The 20,161-nt window shown below is 36.2% G+C and overlaps 1 protein-coding gene across 1 annotated transcript in view; it reads left to right on the top strand.

Annotated features, from left to right (window-relative positions):
• CACNA2D3 (calcium voltage-gated channel auxiliary subunit alpha2delta 3) overlaps window positions 1-20,161 on the top strand; it is a 456,710-nt gene that overhangs the window by 343,743 nt on the left and 92,806 nt on the right. Inside the window, exons 18-21 of the mRNA XM_074151549.1 lie at window positions 11,370-11,453; window positions 17,676-17,747; window positions 17,982-18,043; window positions 19,925-19,992. Of these exons, the coding sequence (XP_074007650.1) occupies window positions 11,370-11,453; window positions 17,676-17,747; window positions 17,982-18,043; window positions 19,925-19,992 (286 nt within the window). The remainder of the gene's footprint in view (window positions 1-11,369; window positions 11,454-17,675; window positions 17,748-17,981; window positions 18,044-19,924; window positions 19,993-20,161) is intronic.

Here is a 20,161-nt window from a genome sequence, read left to right as displayed (position 1 = left end):
TGAGAATATCACCCATGATTCTAGATGGTAGAATTTTTCACAACTGTGGAAAGGAAGACAATACCTGTAGTGAATTTGGCAAATTACTGACTAATAAGCAACATAATTCTCAGAAATGGCTCTTGCAAATTAATTGTTGGTTGGGGTTTTTTTGCTATTCCAGTGGTGAGTTACTAAAGCTATATATCCAGGTATAGACAGCTCAGACCCCAGTCAGTTAAATTAACATGCTCCACTGACCTTTTTTCACCTATACACTCACCACAGATGATTTCTCATAATGATGAATTTGTATCTTTTTGTTTTATGTGAAGTAGTAGTTCTGCTACCCAAATATATAAATATTAGGGAGTGAAAAACTTCCAGCCTCAGTAGAAGCAGTTTACTCTTAAGGAAGACTGAAAGCTCTAAATCAATAGCTAAGCATTTCACCTCTCAGTCAAAATGTGTTTTGTCTCTATAAGATAGTACATATTCCTCAAGTATTTAAGTCTAGGATTTATGAGATTGATTCACCTCACCTACACCCATCTAGTCCAGAATCCCATTACCAGTAATATCCAGCATGAGATTGTTTCTGAGCAAGATGCAGGAACTGAGTAAGAGGATGTGGAAAATCTCACAGCAGTCAGTATAACTTTTAAGAGCTTAATATACGCTTCTGCGATTATTATCTCATTGAATCTTCTCATCACAGTAAGCAACCAATATTTTCAGTCTTGCTGTAATGTTTTTATACTCTTCTGCATTTTGGCATTTTGTTGTCATGTTCTCTGTATTTTTCTGACCTCTCATTTTTACATGTTCTTTTGTTTTCTGACTAAGAATGCCTGCCAAGCTATGTTTGGTAACTATAGCAGAGAAGAGGCAGCAACAGGGGCTGTACAAACCTCTTTAGAGCACCTGGATTATATACAAAGATTTTTAATGCACCTTTTGGTCTCTTCTGCTGCATCTTCACTGCCTTTTTACCTCAGCTAGCTTGTCCATGTCAAGTGACTGTTTGTGTAATTTTGCTTTTATCTCACATACAGCTGCATCATAGACATAACCTAAAAATTGCTTAAAAGAGCCAAAGTTACAAGAAAACTGATTATATCTAAAATTTAACTGTCATAGCATTCTGTATCTTTTCTGACACTTTGCTTTTTTTTTTTTTCCTATGTTAATTATCCTCAGTGGTTAAAATGCTGAAATATGTGTTGTTATGCTTTGATGTAAGCTTTTTATATTAAACTTTTTTTTTCCCCTTGGTGTGAAATGCCAGTGTGGTGAGAAGTTATCTTCAAAATTTTTTGTTGTTGCACAGGAAAATGTGATAGGGGATTAGTTTTCATTCATGATTCGCCACTACCTTCACAATATTTTTCCTTATCTCTGTATGTATTAAAATCCATGGGAATTTTTTAATATCCCATTCTAAATTGGAAATAAATGCAATGTTTCTTATAGTATTCTCCAATTTTCATAATACTAAAATTGTGACTTTGTCTTAATTCCTAAAAATGCTTTTGAAATCTTCAGGTATCACAGGTACATCTGACAGCCTATATTTGCAAGCCAAAGGAATATATATTTGAAAGTTTCCTATCCACATCGCAGGAGTTTGACAACACACGCATTTGCTGTATTGTCCCTTTTCTTCCTACAAATTACTTCCTTCAAAAATATTACTATTTATTCATTACAGAATAGGTGTTTTAGTAATCAGAAGGTAATGAAATCCAGGAATGGTGGATAGCTTTAAGTTAGACAGACAAAGGGTGTTATCCTCATTCCTTATTTCTTTTGTGTTGGCACATTTTAATGAGGCAAAAGGCGGTTTTCTGTTACTATCCCTCGCCCCAGTGTACATCTCGAAGGCACTTATTTCATTACCTTATACAACAGTCTCTCTCTCTCTAAAATCCAAATGTTGGGCAGTAGCCCATAAGCTGTCAGCTACAGGGAACTCATTGTGATATATTCGTGGTCTGTTCATTTAATTTTTTGGAAGAGTCATTTTTACCTCTGGGTTCTGTCAGTAGTGCGTAATGGGAGTCTTCTGTTGACTTCAGTGGAGTTTTTGAGAGTGAAGTGATTGCTGGCCTGGGCCCTTAGATTAATATTGCAGGCCAAATCCTATACCATTGTAACTAGTGGCAAAACACTGCATGAAATTTGTGACAGCAAGTGTGTGAAAATAGGCATGTAGGACCAGAATTAGTTCACCAAACATATTATCTAAAATTAAAATTATTTGGGTGAGTTAGAGTTTACATTCAAGTTACATTGATTACTGACTTGCTCTGCATTGGTTTATATTGCTGTTATATTTTCCTGCGGTGATGTAAAGCTGGAATATTACTAGACTCCCGAGTTCCTAACCCCAGCGGCCATATCTGTTAGTTCTGAAGCTGACATACTGCTTTTTAAGGAATTGCCTTGCGGGACACAGAGCAGACAGGCAGGAGAGCAAACAGTCGCCGCGGAAGAGTGTTTCCTGTTGCACCAGATTTTTATCGCGGGCTGCCTAGTCTATTTAATCATTAAGCTCGCTGTATTTTTTTTGGTGCTGATTATCCTATTGGGTTTACGCTTAAAAATGTGTTTTGTTTTGTTTTGTGGGTTGTTGTTTTTTTTTTTCTTGGAGATTTCCTCTCTGCTGTTTTTTGAATAAACTTGGCTTCGGGTTAGGACGACTGGTTGGGCAGCTGGTGGGGAGTCACTGAAGGAAGGATGTTGTGGAAGGTACTTGTAGAGGTTTATGGCAGCATCCTCCGCAGGGAGCCGGCGGAGCCCTGGACAGGCAACTTCCCGCCATGCGGTGGCGCCCCAGCACCGTCGAGGGGCCGCGACATTCGGCGACACCCCGCGACATCCAGCCCCGCCGGCCGGAGGTGTGCCGCTGCAGGGGATGGGGGGGATCCGCAGTGCAAAACTGCAGCGTTAGCATCCAGAAAGTCATCTCAGCTGGATTTAAATGACAAAGGAAAAGAGCCTTTGCCATCTTTCTGCTGTGTTTGCAAGCCTTTATTTTTAAATTTCATAGTGGATGAGTACGTTTTAAATGTTTTTACACATTATACGCTCTTTAGAGTGCATTTCCTATCAAAAATACTCCATTGGTAACTCAAGAAACTATAGCTGATGGTAATGATATTTCTCCTTTTTTTTTTTTTTTTTTTTTTAAATATTGCTGTATCAGAATGCTCCTATATGCTGTATTTTGATTAAAAGTCTGTATTTTGATTAAAAGTCTGTATTTTGAGAGAGTAGTATTTTATTTTCCATGAGAGCATGTTTTAAATTGTATGATGTAATTTTGAATTGTATATTTAGTTTAAAACCATGACTTACTGTTGAGAGAAAAAAAAAAAAAGAATTGTTTGGGAGCTCAAAAGTGCATTTTTAGATTTTTCAAGGCACTAACTTGGTTTCTGAGGCTCCTCACATATGCCTGAAAAGTGTGTATGAGGACAACGTTTTTCTCAGCGACAGTTAGGTCAGATTATTTGCTTGCTTTTCAGTATTCTGTTAGCCTTGCAGTGTGCTAGGTGTTACTCCATTGAATTTTAAAATGCAAAATATGTCGTGATGATGGTTTGCCAAAGAAACTAGCTTACTGGATGTAAAGGAAGAGTAATAAACAAGTGGTATGTACTTTTTACATACATTTAAAAACAACCACCACATTAATTTTGGCTGATTGCTCATTAGTGTAACTGTCATTGTGCAGTCTGTTAAATGTAGGTGCCAGAGGAAAACTGCTTTCTTAGGAAAGTGTAGTGGGATTACAGAGAAACTAAGGAATGCCACTGAAAGATTAGCGTCTGCCATAGTCACAGATGGACACCTTTGTGAATCTTATCTGGTGTTAAGGGTTTTTACGGTTGCCTCTTGGTCCTAATATTTGTGTGGTTTTTCAATAAATAATAGCAAGAGTGCTAGAAGATTTTGTGAAGTCTGTGGCTTTTTTGATTCATAGTTGGCAATGGAATTTGTATTTTTGTTCAGCAAGTAAAGAGGGTTTTTGTTTTCAGTAATTATTAGGTTCATTTAGGGTAGAATACTCGAAGTTCTTGAACAAGGAGCTCAAGTTCCTTAATTAAAGAAAATATGCATTTAAAGACAAATGCAGATGTTACAGAATCAAATTGCATCACCTATTCAGATTCTGCCATTTTTTTGGATAAATGTAGGATTAGAAATGTGTTATGACTTAGGAATTAATCTAATAACATCCGTGATGACTGAGGATTTTGCAATATTTCTGAGTTTAAAACAAAATCCTCTGTTTCTCTGGGAAGATTGAGGCATATATTCGTACTCTCAGAGTAAGCTCTGGAAGGCTAGTAATGGTGATTTTTTGAATGGCTATATGTGAATGCTCTTATTACCACTGTAAACCAATTCAATTGTTTAAATTGCTTTCTTTAAAATTATGCACATAATTATGTAATCTGATCAATCTTAATAGGGAAAGTTATACATAGAAATCAAAGCCCATGTGTATATCGCAATACCCTCACCGATATATTTAGATGGTTTAGCTGCCTGAGCAAGTTATCATTTTAAATTTGGAAGGTTGACTGTCACAATATATCGTATTAAGGTAAAGGACCTAGAGTATTTAAAGATTGCTAGAACAGTATTAAGTCTTTTGTAGCTGTAAATTCTGGGAAAATTTGTTTCTCCTAATATAGAAAAACAGAGAAATCCAAGTCTCAGGGGAAACATTAATGCCCCACTTAAGCAGTGTTAGCCTTTCATAAGCAGCAAATCTCATTTCTCTCTGGGGAGTCCCGCCTGGAACGTAAGATAACCTACACTTACCCTTGCTTTATTCAGCGACTCCATAAAACTCTACAGCTGTAGCTGACAGCAGAATATTTAAATGATTTGAACAGTGTAAATGCCTCACGTTCATTTAAATAACTGAAGAATTCAATCACTTGAATGCCAATGATTATTCCTGTTGCAGTTTACATTTCAAAAAAGACAGCCCATCTGAATCCCTGTGAGAGCATTAAATTGCTATCTAATTAGAAGTGCAAAATTACATATATTTAAAAGATAATTAAAGGTTTGAAGGCTGTTGAATAACTGGTTGTACATATAAATGAATCACAGAAAATTTGTTAGCAATATGTGAAGCTTTCTTTTATTCTTTGCGTTCAGCTTTGAAGTTAGGTATAACTGAGCTCATGGGTTTAAGTCTGGTAGTATTAAGATAAAGGCAGATGTTTTTAATTATTTCTACTCAAACCCCAAATAATTATAAGCAGCTGCCAGTTTTACATAATCCCGAATGATAAGGTCCTGAGAATGCAAATAAAATCCTAAATAGAGGGGTTGGTTTTTTTCAGTGGAGTAAATCACATACATGTCACATTGCTAATCAACTGCAATCCACCTGAAAATGTGAGCTCAGCCGATGTACTCTTTGTCCAGTCTGTAGGTGTGTGGCTTAAAGCTGGGTTTTTTTTGTATTTGCTGTTGCCTCACCTTGTATATTTCCATGTTTTGTTTCGTCCATTTAAACATTACTGCACCATTTGTAATGCAAATTCGTGTTATGAGTGTAAGTAGACAGAGTAATTTAAATACATGTGGTATGAGAATTATTTTCTTCTATTACTTTGCTAGAGGATTCTTCTGTGTACGTGGTACATCTAATTGTTCCGACTTTTTATCTGCCTGGAAACTTAGAATTACATTATTCTCTTTTCCCTAGCAAATGACATGGCTCCTGTTGTCCGCTTTTCTCTGCAATATTTCTGCAAATTTTATAGTGTGGCAGCTTTTCACTGCCATCTGACATGAAAAATCAGTCCAAAATAACTGGGTTTTGCTGCCAACCATAACCTAGGAACTTCTGGATTAACATCGTAAATAGTAAGCTTGTCATGAAAGTCTCTTTTTGGAGAGTGAAGTTGTTCTTCCTATTTTCTGAAGAAAATCAAGATGTTACCTTTTTTAATATTAAAACAAGGAGCTTCGTATAGAAAGCAACTTTGGTTTTGACTGGACACCTGTGAGTGTTCTACAAATTCAAGATTAAGTGCAGATCAATAAAAGGTCATTTGGGGCTGCAAACTAGATGCAAATAATGAAATAAAAGTATCACAAAAGACAAATCAGGATCATGTGAGCAGGAAAAAAGATTCCAAATGAAATAAAGAGCTTAAAAGCCAAGCAGTAGTGATTTACACTGAGATGGGATGCTGCTTCCCATGTACCCCCAGGCAGAATGTTTTGGAGCTATGTAGCACATGGTGAATGAAAGCTCATTCACTGCGGGTGATGTTTTATAAACTTATAAACAGTGAAGGGAATTTTTCACTTTTTTTTTTTTTTAAATGTCAGAGTATGAATCAGTCTACTGGAGTGATCTCTTCCCCTGTCTTCTTACAACCTTCCGTTGTGTTTTCCATTATCTTGTATTTGTCTCATAGTATTTAAAGTCTAAACATTTTATGATAGAAGTGATTATTTTATTAATGGACTAATTTTGAAGGACTAAATCCATATTTAAAGGAATTTGCAATTTGGAATGATTACAGTCCTTGCTGAAAAGCAGGAAGGAAGTGCCCCCCTCTCCTTCCTTTCTGTGCACGTTTCCATAGTAGAGTGTCATGGCTCTTTTAGAAGTGCCTCACTCAGGGCACTTCCCTCTCCCCGGCTTTGGGGCCAGGGAAGAAAGCAGCAATGTACTCTTGCCTTATTCTATGCAAAGAGCAAGGAAAACACATTTGAAGGACTGGTGGCAGAAACAGATGATTCTGCTGCTGAAGGTGGTGTAAACCGAGCTTTCCCCTTGCAGAGTCACCTCAATGAGGAATAGTGTGACTCAGTAGCAATCTATGCTAGGATGGAGAGCTGGTAAAGGTCTCGGTATCAGCCATTGCATTGGCCCTGTAAAGTCAGGTTCAATGCAGTTTCCACTCAAACAGCTGCAGTCTTTGCATTATGTCAGGCAGAGCTACACTAGACAATAAGAGGTAACATCAGTGTCCCGAATCTTAGAGAAGGGAGGTAGCCGAATAACTGGCTGGACCAGGGAATTGCAATAATGACAGTGTATTCAGTCTGCGTCTGTTTATTTACAACTATATGGAAAAACGTGTAATTTTAGTTAATGACACTTTTCCTCTGATATTTGTTCATTCAACCTTTCCTATCAAACTCTGTAGACAAGAATAATTTTACAGGATGGCTTAACGTAAGTTACAGTTATACATGCAATTGTATTGTGTATTGTGTTATGTAGAATTCAAGCTCAGCAAAACATATTTGCATATGGTCAAGTTTGTCTCTTCTAAACAAAAAAAAAGTGTAATTCTCACATCCTGTTTAAATTAATGCATTATCTTGACTTCGAAGTACTAGTCAAAAAAGATGAAACTTAATCGATTGATGCTATGTTTTTTAGTTCTTGATTCCTTACTTTTCTACATAGGATAGCAGATTGGCAAGGAAGAGCTTTCCCTTGAAATTATTCTACCTCTCTGGCTTTTGGTTGTTGTTTAGTAGATACTTTCTTTCTATAATATTTTCTCACAGATAATTCCAGAAGTGTGTCTAAGCAAGTTCACTAACATCTATTGACACTTCCAAGACTGCTATTACAGCATCTTACTGTCTGCTACCTCCCCATTATCCAGATGGAGCACGTCTGAGAAATTCCAATCACCTTAGACCCAAGTCTTGCAGTTGTTAAGATGCAGCTTGCTCCCTCCGTGATCAGATTGCTACACTCTGACTTTATAAACACGTGGCAGGTCACATTTAATGCAGATGGTTTGGGACTGCCTGTGTTTAAAAAAAAAAAAAAAAAATCAAAGCAAAGAGTTTAATAATGGCACATGTAAATGGTTGTATACGGGGTGTTGAAAAAATGTGATTCAGCCTTTAAACAGTACACATCACATGTTTTTTGAATCATCCAGTGCTACAAGAGTTTGGCCAAGCCTCAAATAAAAGATACTGAGTAAGATAAAGCTCATTCTGATTACTAAACAAAATAGTTTCCTGTGTTTTTTCCACAAACATAAATACATTTGAGCTATCGTGTAGTGTTGAGCAGACTAAACGATTCTTATATTGCAGTCCAGATATTAAAACATTTTCAGTATTCTTTTTTTTTTTCCTCCCAAGGGGTGAACTACTATATAGTATCACCACACATTTTATACTGGCCAAAGTAGATTAACAGTACACAGTTTAAATCTAGATCTTTTCCTCATGCACTTAAATCAGAGTAATTTGGTAGAGCTCCTAGTTTCTATCTTTCCCAGTGGGTCCCTTAATAACTTGTTTCAATGCTTTATAGTAATCTTGCAGATGGGTTTGGCTTTAGCCTTCAATCAGGATTTTATACTTCACCCAGGAGTCTCGGAGACAAAAAGTTAGATTAGGTTTGCTACCAGAGGAAAAGATATAGATGAATGCTATTTTTAAAATCTGGTGAATTGCTTCCATGTCCATGAATAACTTTTACTAAGAAATTAGTTAAGCAATAAAACTAGAAAGAAGCTAGAGAAGAATGGCCAATTGAACAGTAGTGCTATGAAGTATTTTATATTTGATCTACTTGCATTTATGTTTTAGGTCCTACTTACATAAGCATAAAGATATGTAAATTTACTGCTGCAAATAAGGTACTATCTTCATGAAGATTAGATTCGTAAGCAAAGTCACCCAGATGTACAAATAATTGCTATTTTTGGGTATCCATTCCTTGCTGGAAGTTGGGTTGGGTTTTTTCTGCCATCCTTTTCTTAACTATAACATAAATCTGCTCTTCACTTATTGGATTACTGTGTAGGCAATTAAACAGTAGCCCCTAAAGTGTAAGAGGTAAATTGAGGGATTAGGCATCTCAATACTTTATTAGTTCCTGTCCTAAATGTGTTTAAGAACTGCACTTTCAGTTCCTTTGAGTGCTTATAGAGCCTAACCCTTGCTTAAGCATTGGGTTTTGGCTTTGTTTCTGCTTATCTGAATTTTTAAGACATGAATGCTTCTAATTCTAGCTTTGCTGCAGAACTTTAAATGTTTTATCCAGCTCTTAATATGATTTATTTTGGATCTTGTTTTTGCTCTTTGAGTGCAAGGTGTGGAATCTAGATGATTAAAATAAATACAAACCCCATAATCAATATGATGCAAATGGTTTGCCTTATGTTTGAAGCATGCTTCTGCTGTCAGACACACGAGATCAACTCCTTTTGTCATAAGTAAGGATTTGCACATGTGTCTGAGAATGCAGCACAGCCCAGAAGCTCTTCCACATCTGTGAGTAAGGATGTAATTAAACATTGGAACCAGTACAGGAGCTGTTTGCTCTACAGAAATGATCCCAGCTAACTTCTATGTAACACTTTTCAGCTCTCAGTATTTCAGAGCTTGACTGTAACCATTTCTATACTAGAATGACTAAATCAAATCAAAGATTTGCTTGGTTAATTGGTGCAGCCACAGAGAATAGATTAAAGATAATATTGATATAGCTGCAGCCATAATGAAAGGTTTGAAAAACATAGCTGCAAAAATCAAGCCCTGCTAATGAACTTGATGTTGTCCTCTGATATTTTATTCTTGTGAGATTTAACTATGTTGGCTGCAAATTTTGTATTTCACTATTTGGGTATAGTTGTCTCTTTGGCTATCAGAGCTGTCATGTGGCAAGAATTAATGGTAGCGCTGAGCTGCTTGAATTCATGGTCTAGTGTATAAGCATGTGCTGAAAGCAGAAATTCTTTACATCTCTCTACCCATTAGCCCAGAAGTAGATAACCTTGTTGTTACAAGAACGGTGGCTTCTAGCAGAGGGGCAAAAAGAGCACATAAAAGTACTCTTCAATTGCATCTGCATGAATTCTCAGAACTTAGTCTAAGACTTACACCAACAGAGTTGCTAGGATTTTTTGTTATTGAAAAGCAGAATGAGAATTGGTTCAGGATTTTATCCCACATAGTTTCCCAAAAGAATCATCATTGGAGTATCCAAGTTATTACGAGCAAAAATTAAGGAGGCTCAGTGAAGCCTGTGCTGGAAGAAACTTCACAGTGCTACCAGTATCTCAAAAGCTCTTTGTGACTGTGATCCAGTAATCAATATTTTTAAAAACTTGCTGTTCTTCAGGAAGATTTTTGTCATGCCTATTTTTAAATACTGTGGTCTACAAAGGCAACTGTGGAACTCACATGAGAATCTTTTAATTTGGAGAGGAAGAAGTCAGGATAGGAATAACCTTCTTAATGCTCAGAGAGCAAGCTTTTTCTTTGGCATCTCTAGTCTAACTAAATGTGATTGAAAGTTCCTGCACCACTGGCCCCAGTGATGAATTGGCTGTCTCAGGCACTGACAGGTTTGGTTTATGGTATAGTTGGTCCTACCCTGAGGGAGGAGAATCAGCTGTATATACTGTCTTACAAGTACATTTTCTATCCTTCTATGATGCTTTTGTTGGGGACTCTCAAAAGCAATTTGGGGATTTTTCACAACATCCCAATGTCTCCTCTCATACTTCATCTCATTCTCGTACTTCTCAAAAACTTGTGGTTTTCCTTCCCACTTACATGCATCATAAAAGATAAAAGACCAGCTTTCACATTATGCTGATCCTCTCCCAAATTTATTTTTTTCAAATATATTATCATAATTTTTCTTAACCAGTTCTTTATTTACAGATCTTCCTAAATACTTTTTTCTTCTGCCTCTTACACTAGTAGGGTCTCTGATTTTGAATGTTCAGCAGAGGGCAGAGTTTCCTACGTTATAAACACCTCAGTGTCAAATGAATTTGTCACTAGAATGTTTATTTTAAAAGTGCAATTTGCAGTGACTAGTGATAAAAACCTATAAATTATCATTATTAGTATATTACTTTTTCCCCCATGAAGTTGTAGATAAAATATAGTATCAGCAAATGTTAACACCATACTTCCCAAGACTTGCATCTTATCTTGTTTAAAGAGAAATGGGTAAACATTTTGTTGATAAGATTATAGTAAATATAACTTCCTGTACAGCTGAAAGAGCTAGTTTGAGACATTTAACATAAACTACAAGATCAAGGTCTCATATATTTTCCATATGGGGCGAAGAAGGTAGAGCTGCTGAGTTTTACTTCCCAGTATGTCCACCAAGAAAAGCTTTGTATCATGGTGAGAGATGATGCAAATAATCCTGTGTGATGTAGGTTTTTAGTTCACAGATATTTATGCAACAATATGGCACGCTTTATATGAATTAAGCTAGCTACTGTTATATGTATTGCATACAATCAGCATGCATCCAGCAAATTTGTAAAGTCTTCTGATATAAAATCTTTGTACAAATAAACCAGGATGTGCTAAATATTTCAACCTTTTTATGCCAGTATGAAGAGGGGAAGAAACGAAGAAAGCCCAACTACAGTAGTGTGGATCTTTCTGAGGTCGAGTGGGAAGACAGAGATGATGTGGTAAGTGATGTGTTTTAAAACCTGTCAGAAGACATTGTTGCACCCCACTACTGTACCTGGAAACTGCTTAAGTAGTTGAGAGGTCACCTGACTGCTCTCAGGAAGGAAAGGACAATAGCCCCTTTTACTTAATTTATAAATTTATAACTATTTTGTATTGATTCTTCCTTACATATGCATGTACCGCAAACGTAGACTCTTTGTGTCTTTGGTAAAACTCATCACCCTTGCATTCTCCATGCATCCCATTGTGTATTTTTGCTGGATAGCAAATACAGTGTTAGAGAAGGGAATAGAATATCTTTTTAGGGCTGGTCCAGACAACTGCTAAAACTCAGAAAAGAAGGAGTAAGTTTAACTTCTGTCCGTGAGATCCCTCTTTCCTTAATGGAAGTAATGAGAGCTTTTTTCCTTAATGTACAAAAGCAAAAAACATCAGATGAATAAACAAAATTGAATTCTTTGACCCCTGTTCAGAGCACAGATTCACTCCAAACTCATAATTTCAGACATATGGGTAGCTGCAGAAGCATACGTTCTGTGTCTCTCAGCTGTTATGCACACAATCCTTTCGTTAAACTCATTTTTCAGTGCTCCATCTACTCTCTAGTTCTCTCTTTATCTTATTCTTTCTTACCTTGCAGGCTTAGCCTTTTCTGCAGTACTGTATCAAAAGCTTTCCTTATGTCCATGGCTTAACCTTTGCCTGGTCTTTCTGCTACTTCCTCAATAAATCTGATTTGTTAGGCATGATTCGTTTTGTGTGAATCTGCGCTGACTGTCCTTAATTAAATCGTAACTTTCCAGGTGTTCCCCTTTCTGTCCTGTAATTTAGTTTTTCCCATAAGTTCCCTACCGCCAAAGTCACGACTGCATGTCTGTATTTTTCATAGATGTCTCCTCGATCCCTTCTCAAATATCATCACTGTGTTAGCTTCTCTCAAGTCCTTCATACCCCTACTTTTCCAGAGAGGTTTTGAATATATCCACTGAAGGTTCCCATATTTACTTTTTCATGTCCTTCCTAAATCTGGGATGGATCACGTACAACTGCCCCTGGAGTCTTGTCAGTCTTCAGATGTACTAATTTCTTGATCCCTGTTCTGACATAAGTCTATATTTTCTTTCTCCCTTAAAAAATATATATCTTGTGTTCCTCCCTCTCTCCACCCCCTTTGTGAATAGTGAAACAGTTCATTTATGTTTTAAGCAATGTCTGTTTCATCAGGTGATAGATTGTCCTCATCCTCTCGTAGGAGGCCATCTTACTTCCCTGTTTAAAGTTTTGTGTTGGAGTGTACACTCAAAATTTTCTTCATGCTTCTTGTATAGTTTTGTGCAGTTTCCTATGCAGTATTTAAGGCTTCCTCATTAGATTTTCATATACTGTAGCAGCCTTCTGCAATCTTGGCAATCACATTGACTTCATATTTTATACCTTGCCTTTTCTGTTATCTCTGATCACATATTAGTCAACCAGTTCCTCTGCAAATGACCTCTTAAAATTTCCTTTCTCCTTTCAAATGTTATCGCTGTGAAGTACAGCTTTTAATCCTTCATGATTTTTTTTTCTTATTATTTCTCTTTGGTTTATGGTTTTTTTTCTTTTTATTTCTTCCAATGCTTTCTCTGCTTAATTTTCAGACTTTTAAACCCTCACTTTAATCATATCTTAGTAGAAATTCAGTGATTCAGTTAATGTAACATTGAACTATTTCTATGATATCAGAATTAAGTTTTATTTATAACTGACACTCTATCTGAATACACATGAAAGCAAAAAGTCCAGCTTCAGCTCTCAGTATTTCTTTTGTTTGAGCCCCCTAACCTCTGTTACTTTTTCTGAAAATTTGTAGCAAAAATTGCGTTTTGTCTATCTGTAGGCTGCAAAAAGTTTTATTTCACATTTTGATGAAAGATACATACATACATTTCATCTGACTCTTTCACTTTAACCAAAAAAAAAGTTTAAGTATTTTTAATTGCAACATAGAAACAGCCTTTCTAATTGTTTCATCTTTTGAAGAAAATAAGTTAAACTACATTACAAATAGACTAAATTGAGCATTGCATTTGTAGAAAAGATCCAAGTCCATTGCCCAATATGTATGAGTAAAAAAAATAGATATATCATAAGTGAAATTAATTTTGATAAATATTTAATACATAGCAGAAAACCCCTAGATAGTCTTTTGTAGCTTTGGAGCAGCAGTAAACACAATTTTCAGTACTCACGTATAATACAGGTATGTTAAAGTGACTGATTTGAATGATCCCCATCTATCAGTGCTAATAATTTATTAGTGCATACCTGAATAAGCAGTCATTCTTTGATAAAGAATCCCCCAATAGATAGGTTTCATAAAACAGCTTATACATCTACTGTTTGATGATTAGTGACCAAGTGTTTTCTGAAAAAACAGCAGGTTAAATATTGCGGAAAAAATATATTAACATTCCAAATGTTGTCCTAATACTTAAGCAATGCCACGCACAGGTGGGGACCCTCTTGCAAAGATCTAAATAGGAAAAAATGCAATGTCAAAAAAATAATATTTTTGCAGGTATTTTTAAAAGTAAGGCTGGTGTATCATTACACGTTTTTTGTGTTTGTGTGAAATATTATGTAAGTAATTTATACCACGTTACTACAACCTTCAGAGGGGCTGAAGCAGAAATACTAATAGAAGAATAAAAGAGGATGAGATAGGATATAAAGTAGTATTGGAGCTACAGGAAGAGTCATTGTAAGCATTAAAGATAGAATGGGAATGGAATTTGAAGGCAGTTATGTAGATTATTGTAACAAAATCCATCTCTTTTTTCAACTTTTCTGATGTAGGGATCCAAATGTGTCCAAAAAGTATGTGTTATTTTTATTGATCTTTTGTAATAGGCAATTCCTTAATATTGTTAATTTTGAATGAAAATGTTAAGTAGTGCGTAGAAGAATTAAAATTGTGAAATAACTTATTGACTTGAGCGCTACATGTGGCTCTGCTTCACCAAAGATTTGATGTTCTTGGTTTTTTCCAAGCTTGGGTAGTAAAGCATTGTTTATTCAACCGTAGAGGGAAAGAATTAATGTATTCATGTAGCCGCTTTTAATAACATAGACTACTAATGGTATATTTTTCTCCCATGAAACACTTATGTGGAAGCTGATTAAGACATTTTCTTACTTTTTACCACACTAATTTAATGATTACATAGTTTTCCAAGAATATGGAATGATCTCATACTATAGCAGTGAAATTGGGTTGTTAGCAATTGATTGGCTATATTTAGTTGTAGGAGTAATTACTCGGCATATTACTCGGAAGAGGTGAAGAAATGGGTTTTCTCTAGTCATCCAGTGAGGAAAAGGTGGCAGAACTAAGGTTAGAATTCTTTTCCACCATGAAATAGAGTTGGTGTAAATATATATTCATCAGTTCATTTTCCAGGTTAATGGTACTTGCTATCTTGCTGTTACTGCATTTTATTAGAAATAGAAATCTTAGCATCGGCTTATTAAACTAACAGTGTCTTCCAGCAGAGTTTGGGAATACGTAGTACCCAAGATGAGAAGTTTCAATTTGGACAGAAACCTTTTTCTCATTAACTCACTTCTTAAAATTCTTTTATTATAATTTCTAGCTGAATGAAATATTTTTTTCCAAATAAAAAAGACCATGAATGAATGTTTTGGGGCTTGAAGCCAACTGAGGCAGTATTTATTTTATGCATTTGAGGAGGGAGATGAAACTGCAGAAGAGCCGAGAAACCAGATTACAAAGCCAAGAAATGTAATCACAGCAAGCAAAAAAAAAGCAGAAAAGTAAAACTCTAAATCCCACATGCAGACTTGATCTTAAACACTACTGAGAGTTTGGAGGCCCTTTTAGTAAATCTATGACTTGCCTGAGGCTTGTGGGAGGAATGGGTCTTAGACAACTGCAGGCACCAATAGGAGAAAAATGAAAACCATGTTAAAGATAAATGGAACTGTTCTGTAAATGTTAGAAAGTAGATGGTTAATTAAGACCAGATCTCCAAGTCCAAAACCACAAAACTTAAAATGGGAAAATATTTCCAGAATTGCCTATTATGTATTGTTAAAAAAAAAAAATCTACAGTAAAATATATGCTTTATTTTATACATGCCTCCAGCTAAAAATTATTCTTTTACACTCACTGACAGAATAGTAAGACTGTTAATTCAAATCTAGATGCCCCAGAATTAAATTTAAAGAGCTGCAAAGTTTGCAGTTTTTGATAGGTCAGCCATGCTCAACTTGTCCATGAGAATAAACCCAGATATTTTACTGGCAAGTTTGGTCATTCTCTTTTCACTCAGACAAACTAACTAACATACTCACTCAAAAAGCCTGCAGAGTGCATTGGGATGGCTATCTTCACAATTTTTTGTTAAAATCTGCTGAATTACCCAATCTGGCGTGGGGTACTGGAGAACAGGAGATACTTATTCAGCAAGAACACAATATCCAAAATTGCGTTCAGATAGATAAGCAATAGAAGAGACATAAAAATGCTCCTTTGTCAATATTATTCTGCATTTTGAATATCCCTGAAGAGAGAATCTGAATTGATTAGTGACAGTGGAATTTTCCTATTGTAATGAAAATTACAGCTGCGAAAGATTTATAGGTGCTTCTTACCACAAAAAAAAAAAAAAAAAAAAAAAAAAAAGAAATCCCACAAGTGTAGCAATTTCACTTTGTAATTGAAGATATCCTGGAACAACCACCTTAAACTTTCTGCATCTGTGCCATTAAAAACATAAGCAAAAGAAGTCGCTTCTTCCATTGTTAAATCTAAGAGCATTCAAATAAAATACATCCATCTATGGATGGTATTACTGCTAAACAGTAACTTTCTTATTTCTTCCCTAAAGTCCTGAACTGGTACATAGGTAAACTTACACTGAGGCTGAGGACTTCTCAAAACCCATGCCTTTTCGTTCTTCAGCTTCAGCTCTGAGACCAGGCTCTCAGACCAGCTGGGTCAGGGTAGCGTGTACTTACTGTTAGGGACACTGCAGGTCATTTTGGCTTATAGACCTGGTGGACAGTTGTTGGGTTTTTTTACTCTTCTTTTCATCATCATGGCATGTTCACCTAAGAGAGAGGCTGTGTCAGCTGGTGTCCTCTGGGAGGAAGGCACTTCTTTCCTAGGGAGCAAATAGGTGTGCTAAGGGAAGACTTTCTAGAAGTGATGGGTAAGGGACTTTGCAGCACAGACTTGGGAGCCTGCAGCTCATGTAGAGGCAAGAATAAAGGTACTGAAAAGCAGTGTTTGTGGTAGTCTAAAAAGTGACAGATTTAACTTGCAGTGCAGCAGGTAAATTATTGTGTGTAAACTCTTCTTTATTTTTTTGTTTTCCCTAGCTGCTTTGAGGTTTTTTTTTTTATATATATATAGTAGTGAAAACTGTTTTGAAGGGGATTTAAAAAGTCTTTTGGACAACTTTGAGAATGAGAGATCCAGGCCAATTCTCGAAGCTGTGACTGACCCAGGGCTTCCATTACGGAGGTAAAATTTATTACCTTGCAAGGGGCACCGGAACATCAATGGACAATCAGGGTGAATCACAGGGTTCTGCAGCTGTGTGTTCCCATTGAAACAGGTTACTGATCAAATGGGCAGTCATTCTTTTGCTAGTTCTAATTTCTGATGCAGTTGGGGTATGGTATCTGGTACTAGTTTAGGACGCAGGCCAATGTAGAGTATCAAGCAGAAGCAGAATGAATAGTGTAGGGTAAGTGGGGGTTTCTCTTTTTGCTTTGTTATTATAGTTATACTTGTTGGTGTATTTAAACACTGAGCCCTGGTCTAACTTCAGCTAAATCCAGCTGGGAATCTAGTCTTTATTTTCCTAATGCAGTTAACTTCAGAATAGTAGTCAATTACACTGTTTATCCCACATGAGATCCAGATTACTACACAAAGAGCTGTTTTACTATGAAGGATGCTGAGAGCTCCTACCTTAAATGCATTAGCAACTTGCCTAAAGGTGTGTGGCGGGACACCTGTGTGGCCTATACAGTCAATAATAAAATCTGTAAGGGGGTTGTTTAGTGTGTAGTAGAACTACTGGAAATGAAGAAATGAAGAAAATTAAGTACTGCTTAGGCCAAAGGAGCGTACTGGAGAGCTCAGAGTTGAAAGAATTACAGAAAATGCAAATAAAGAAATTTACACACATTTCCTTCGTTTCAGCTCCGAAATGCAATGGTGAATCGGAAAACAGGGAAGTTCTCCATGGAAGTGAAGAAGACAGTGGACAAAGGGGTACAATGTATAAAATATTATTCCAGCTAAGTATAAAGCAGGCAGTTCATTTTTTAACAGTTTTTAAGATTGCCATAAATATGATTCACTGCAGTATATTTTTTTTTTTCACTCACTGAATGTAAACATTGCTTGTAATTATATCAGTGACTAACCACTTAATCTTTTATACATTTCTTATAGCAAACTAACTTCTTTCCCCCTCCTCTTCTGACTTTCTTGTTCTGAATCTAGAAGCGGGTATTGGTGATGACAAATGACTACTATTACACAGACATCAAGGGTACTCCATTCAGGTAGAGCCGACCATAATAAATGGACATTTCGTCAGACTCATTGGACTTGCATTTGTTCAGAGCTTGTGAACTCATTAAAAGATCATCAGCAAAAGTTGACAATGAAATATCCTTGGACAATGCTGAAAATAACGAGGAAAAGGAGCCTACCAGCATTCCTTTCAGCTTTTCCAGGGATGGAAAGTTTGTGCAAGCTCACACAGGCAAATTCACAGTGTTTGACATGGCTTACGTTTCATTAAAAAAATATTCAGTTGAGGTTTACATTGAACGAAAGGCTTTCGCAAGTACTTGGAGAGCTATAAATACTATAATCCATTTAAGTAACTACATATTGAGCCCCATTTTGATTTTTTTCCACAACAAAAATGTAATGTAAAATGAGATAGTATTTCACTTCCAATTTGAGGTTTGGATATTTTGTTTCTCTGAACTACCTTCAGTGTATTTGTATAACTAAAACCAAGTAAGTCAGCCATGTTATTTTGGCGTGCGTCTTAGGAGGAAAAAGAAAAAAAGACAAGACAAGACAGACAGGAAGTCACTTTAAAAATGCTCATATTTGAATTCGAAATAATCCATTAATGAAAGAATACTAACTGTACGTTATGCTTAAACCAGGAGTCTGATAGTTGCAATACTCAACTGAAATTTTCTTCAATGGAACTGTTTCACAGAACTTCAGCTACATTTCCACATAGAGAAAATATAGGCACATTTCTCTAATCTCTAATGCATGTGTTTATTCTTGTTAAAATTCAGACATAGGTGGTAAAACTCAGTGGGTTTTCTGGTTTGGTGGGTTTTTTTAAAAATTTTGTGGACTTTTTTGTTGTTTGTTGTTTGGCTTTTTGTGTGGGGTTTTTGGTTTTTGTTTGTTTTTCTGTGATGCTGTCATTCTTATCCTATTTAGTAAACAGATATGGGGCTACATATATGCATGCAGTGCGAGTTCTGATTCCTAGGACAGAAATATAGTAGGAAGACTGTCCTCCGTTTTTCAACATGGTCTGTATTTGGGTTTGATGGGTAAGAGTACAGATTCAGGAAGACTGAGGGGCAACATTTATTAAAATATACACTCTAGTGTCAAAGATGTTCAGCCTGTTTCCTGATTGAGCTGTTGATTGCAGCATGGGTGCTTTTGGAGTTGACGCCTCTACGTGTACCTAAAGTATCAGCCCACACATTTTCGGTCTTACTGATTACTGGCAGGTTCCTAGCCTGAAATAATCCCCTTGAATGAATGAATGCTAGAAGGTATTCTGGGTATGTGTTGAATAGGAAGAGACATGGGATCCCCTAACCAGTTCATTCAACTTGAATAGTTTAAATGGTAGACTAAAATCCAAACCTAAACTGGGTACATAACTGTTAAACTAGCTAAAAATATGAATCACAGAAAACTTAGTCCAAGAGGAGTCATGATGCTGTTGTCACATATGAAATTCCTTTCCTCTCAGTAGCTCCATTGATTCACACACTATGTAGTTTCTCAACAGCTTAGTCTGATTTACAAAAAAAAAAAACCTGTCTCCTTCATTGTAAGACCATGGGCATGTTCAAGACTCAGCTGAAGAAATCTCATGCTGGGTGAAGCAGTGAGCTTAGAGGGGCTCGTTTATTAGTTTGCCAGAGAATAACGCTTTACTGCACCTCTAAGCACACATAAATACAGCCGATTCTTGCAGAAACACCAGAACTGAAACAACATTGAAGCAGCTAGTTGAACAATAAATATGACCAGTGAGGGTTTGGAAATAAACAGTTTTAAAGTTAATCATAGTACACTAGCTGGAAATGTTAGAAATTAAAATAGCTCTGAATGTCTGTTATTGTTTGTCTCACAGATTTCAAGGTCTGCTTTATTTCTCTGCACAGTTTAGGTGTGGCTCTCTCTAGAGGACATGGAAAATATTTCTTCAGAGGGAATGTAACTGTAGAAGAAGGTAAGATACCTACCTTCTCATGTTGCTTACACAGTAGTTTTATTGTTGATTTGGTAGACCTAAAGCTTTTGTGTTTGTCTGCAGATTCCGTAAGGGAATTAAATTATTTTTTTTTTCCATTTTTTTTTCTTTAAAGATCTTTTACTTCATAGGATTTTTTCCTTCATTT

Source organism: Numenius arquata, chromosome 8 (genome assembly GCF_964106895.1).
Source record: "Numenius arquata chromosome 8, bNumArq3.hap1.1, whole genome shotgun sequence".
NCBI lineage: Eukaryota > Metazoa > Chordata > Aves > Charadriiformes > Scolopacidae > Numenius > Numenius arquata.
This window is presented reverse-complemented; position numbering and strand designations above follow the sequence as displayed.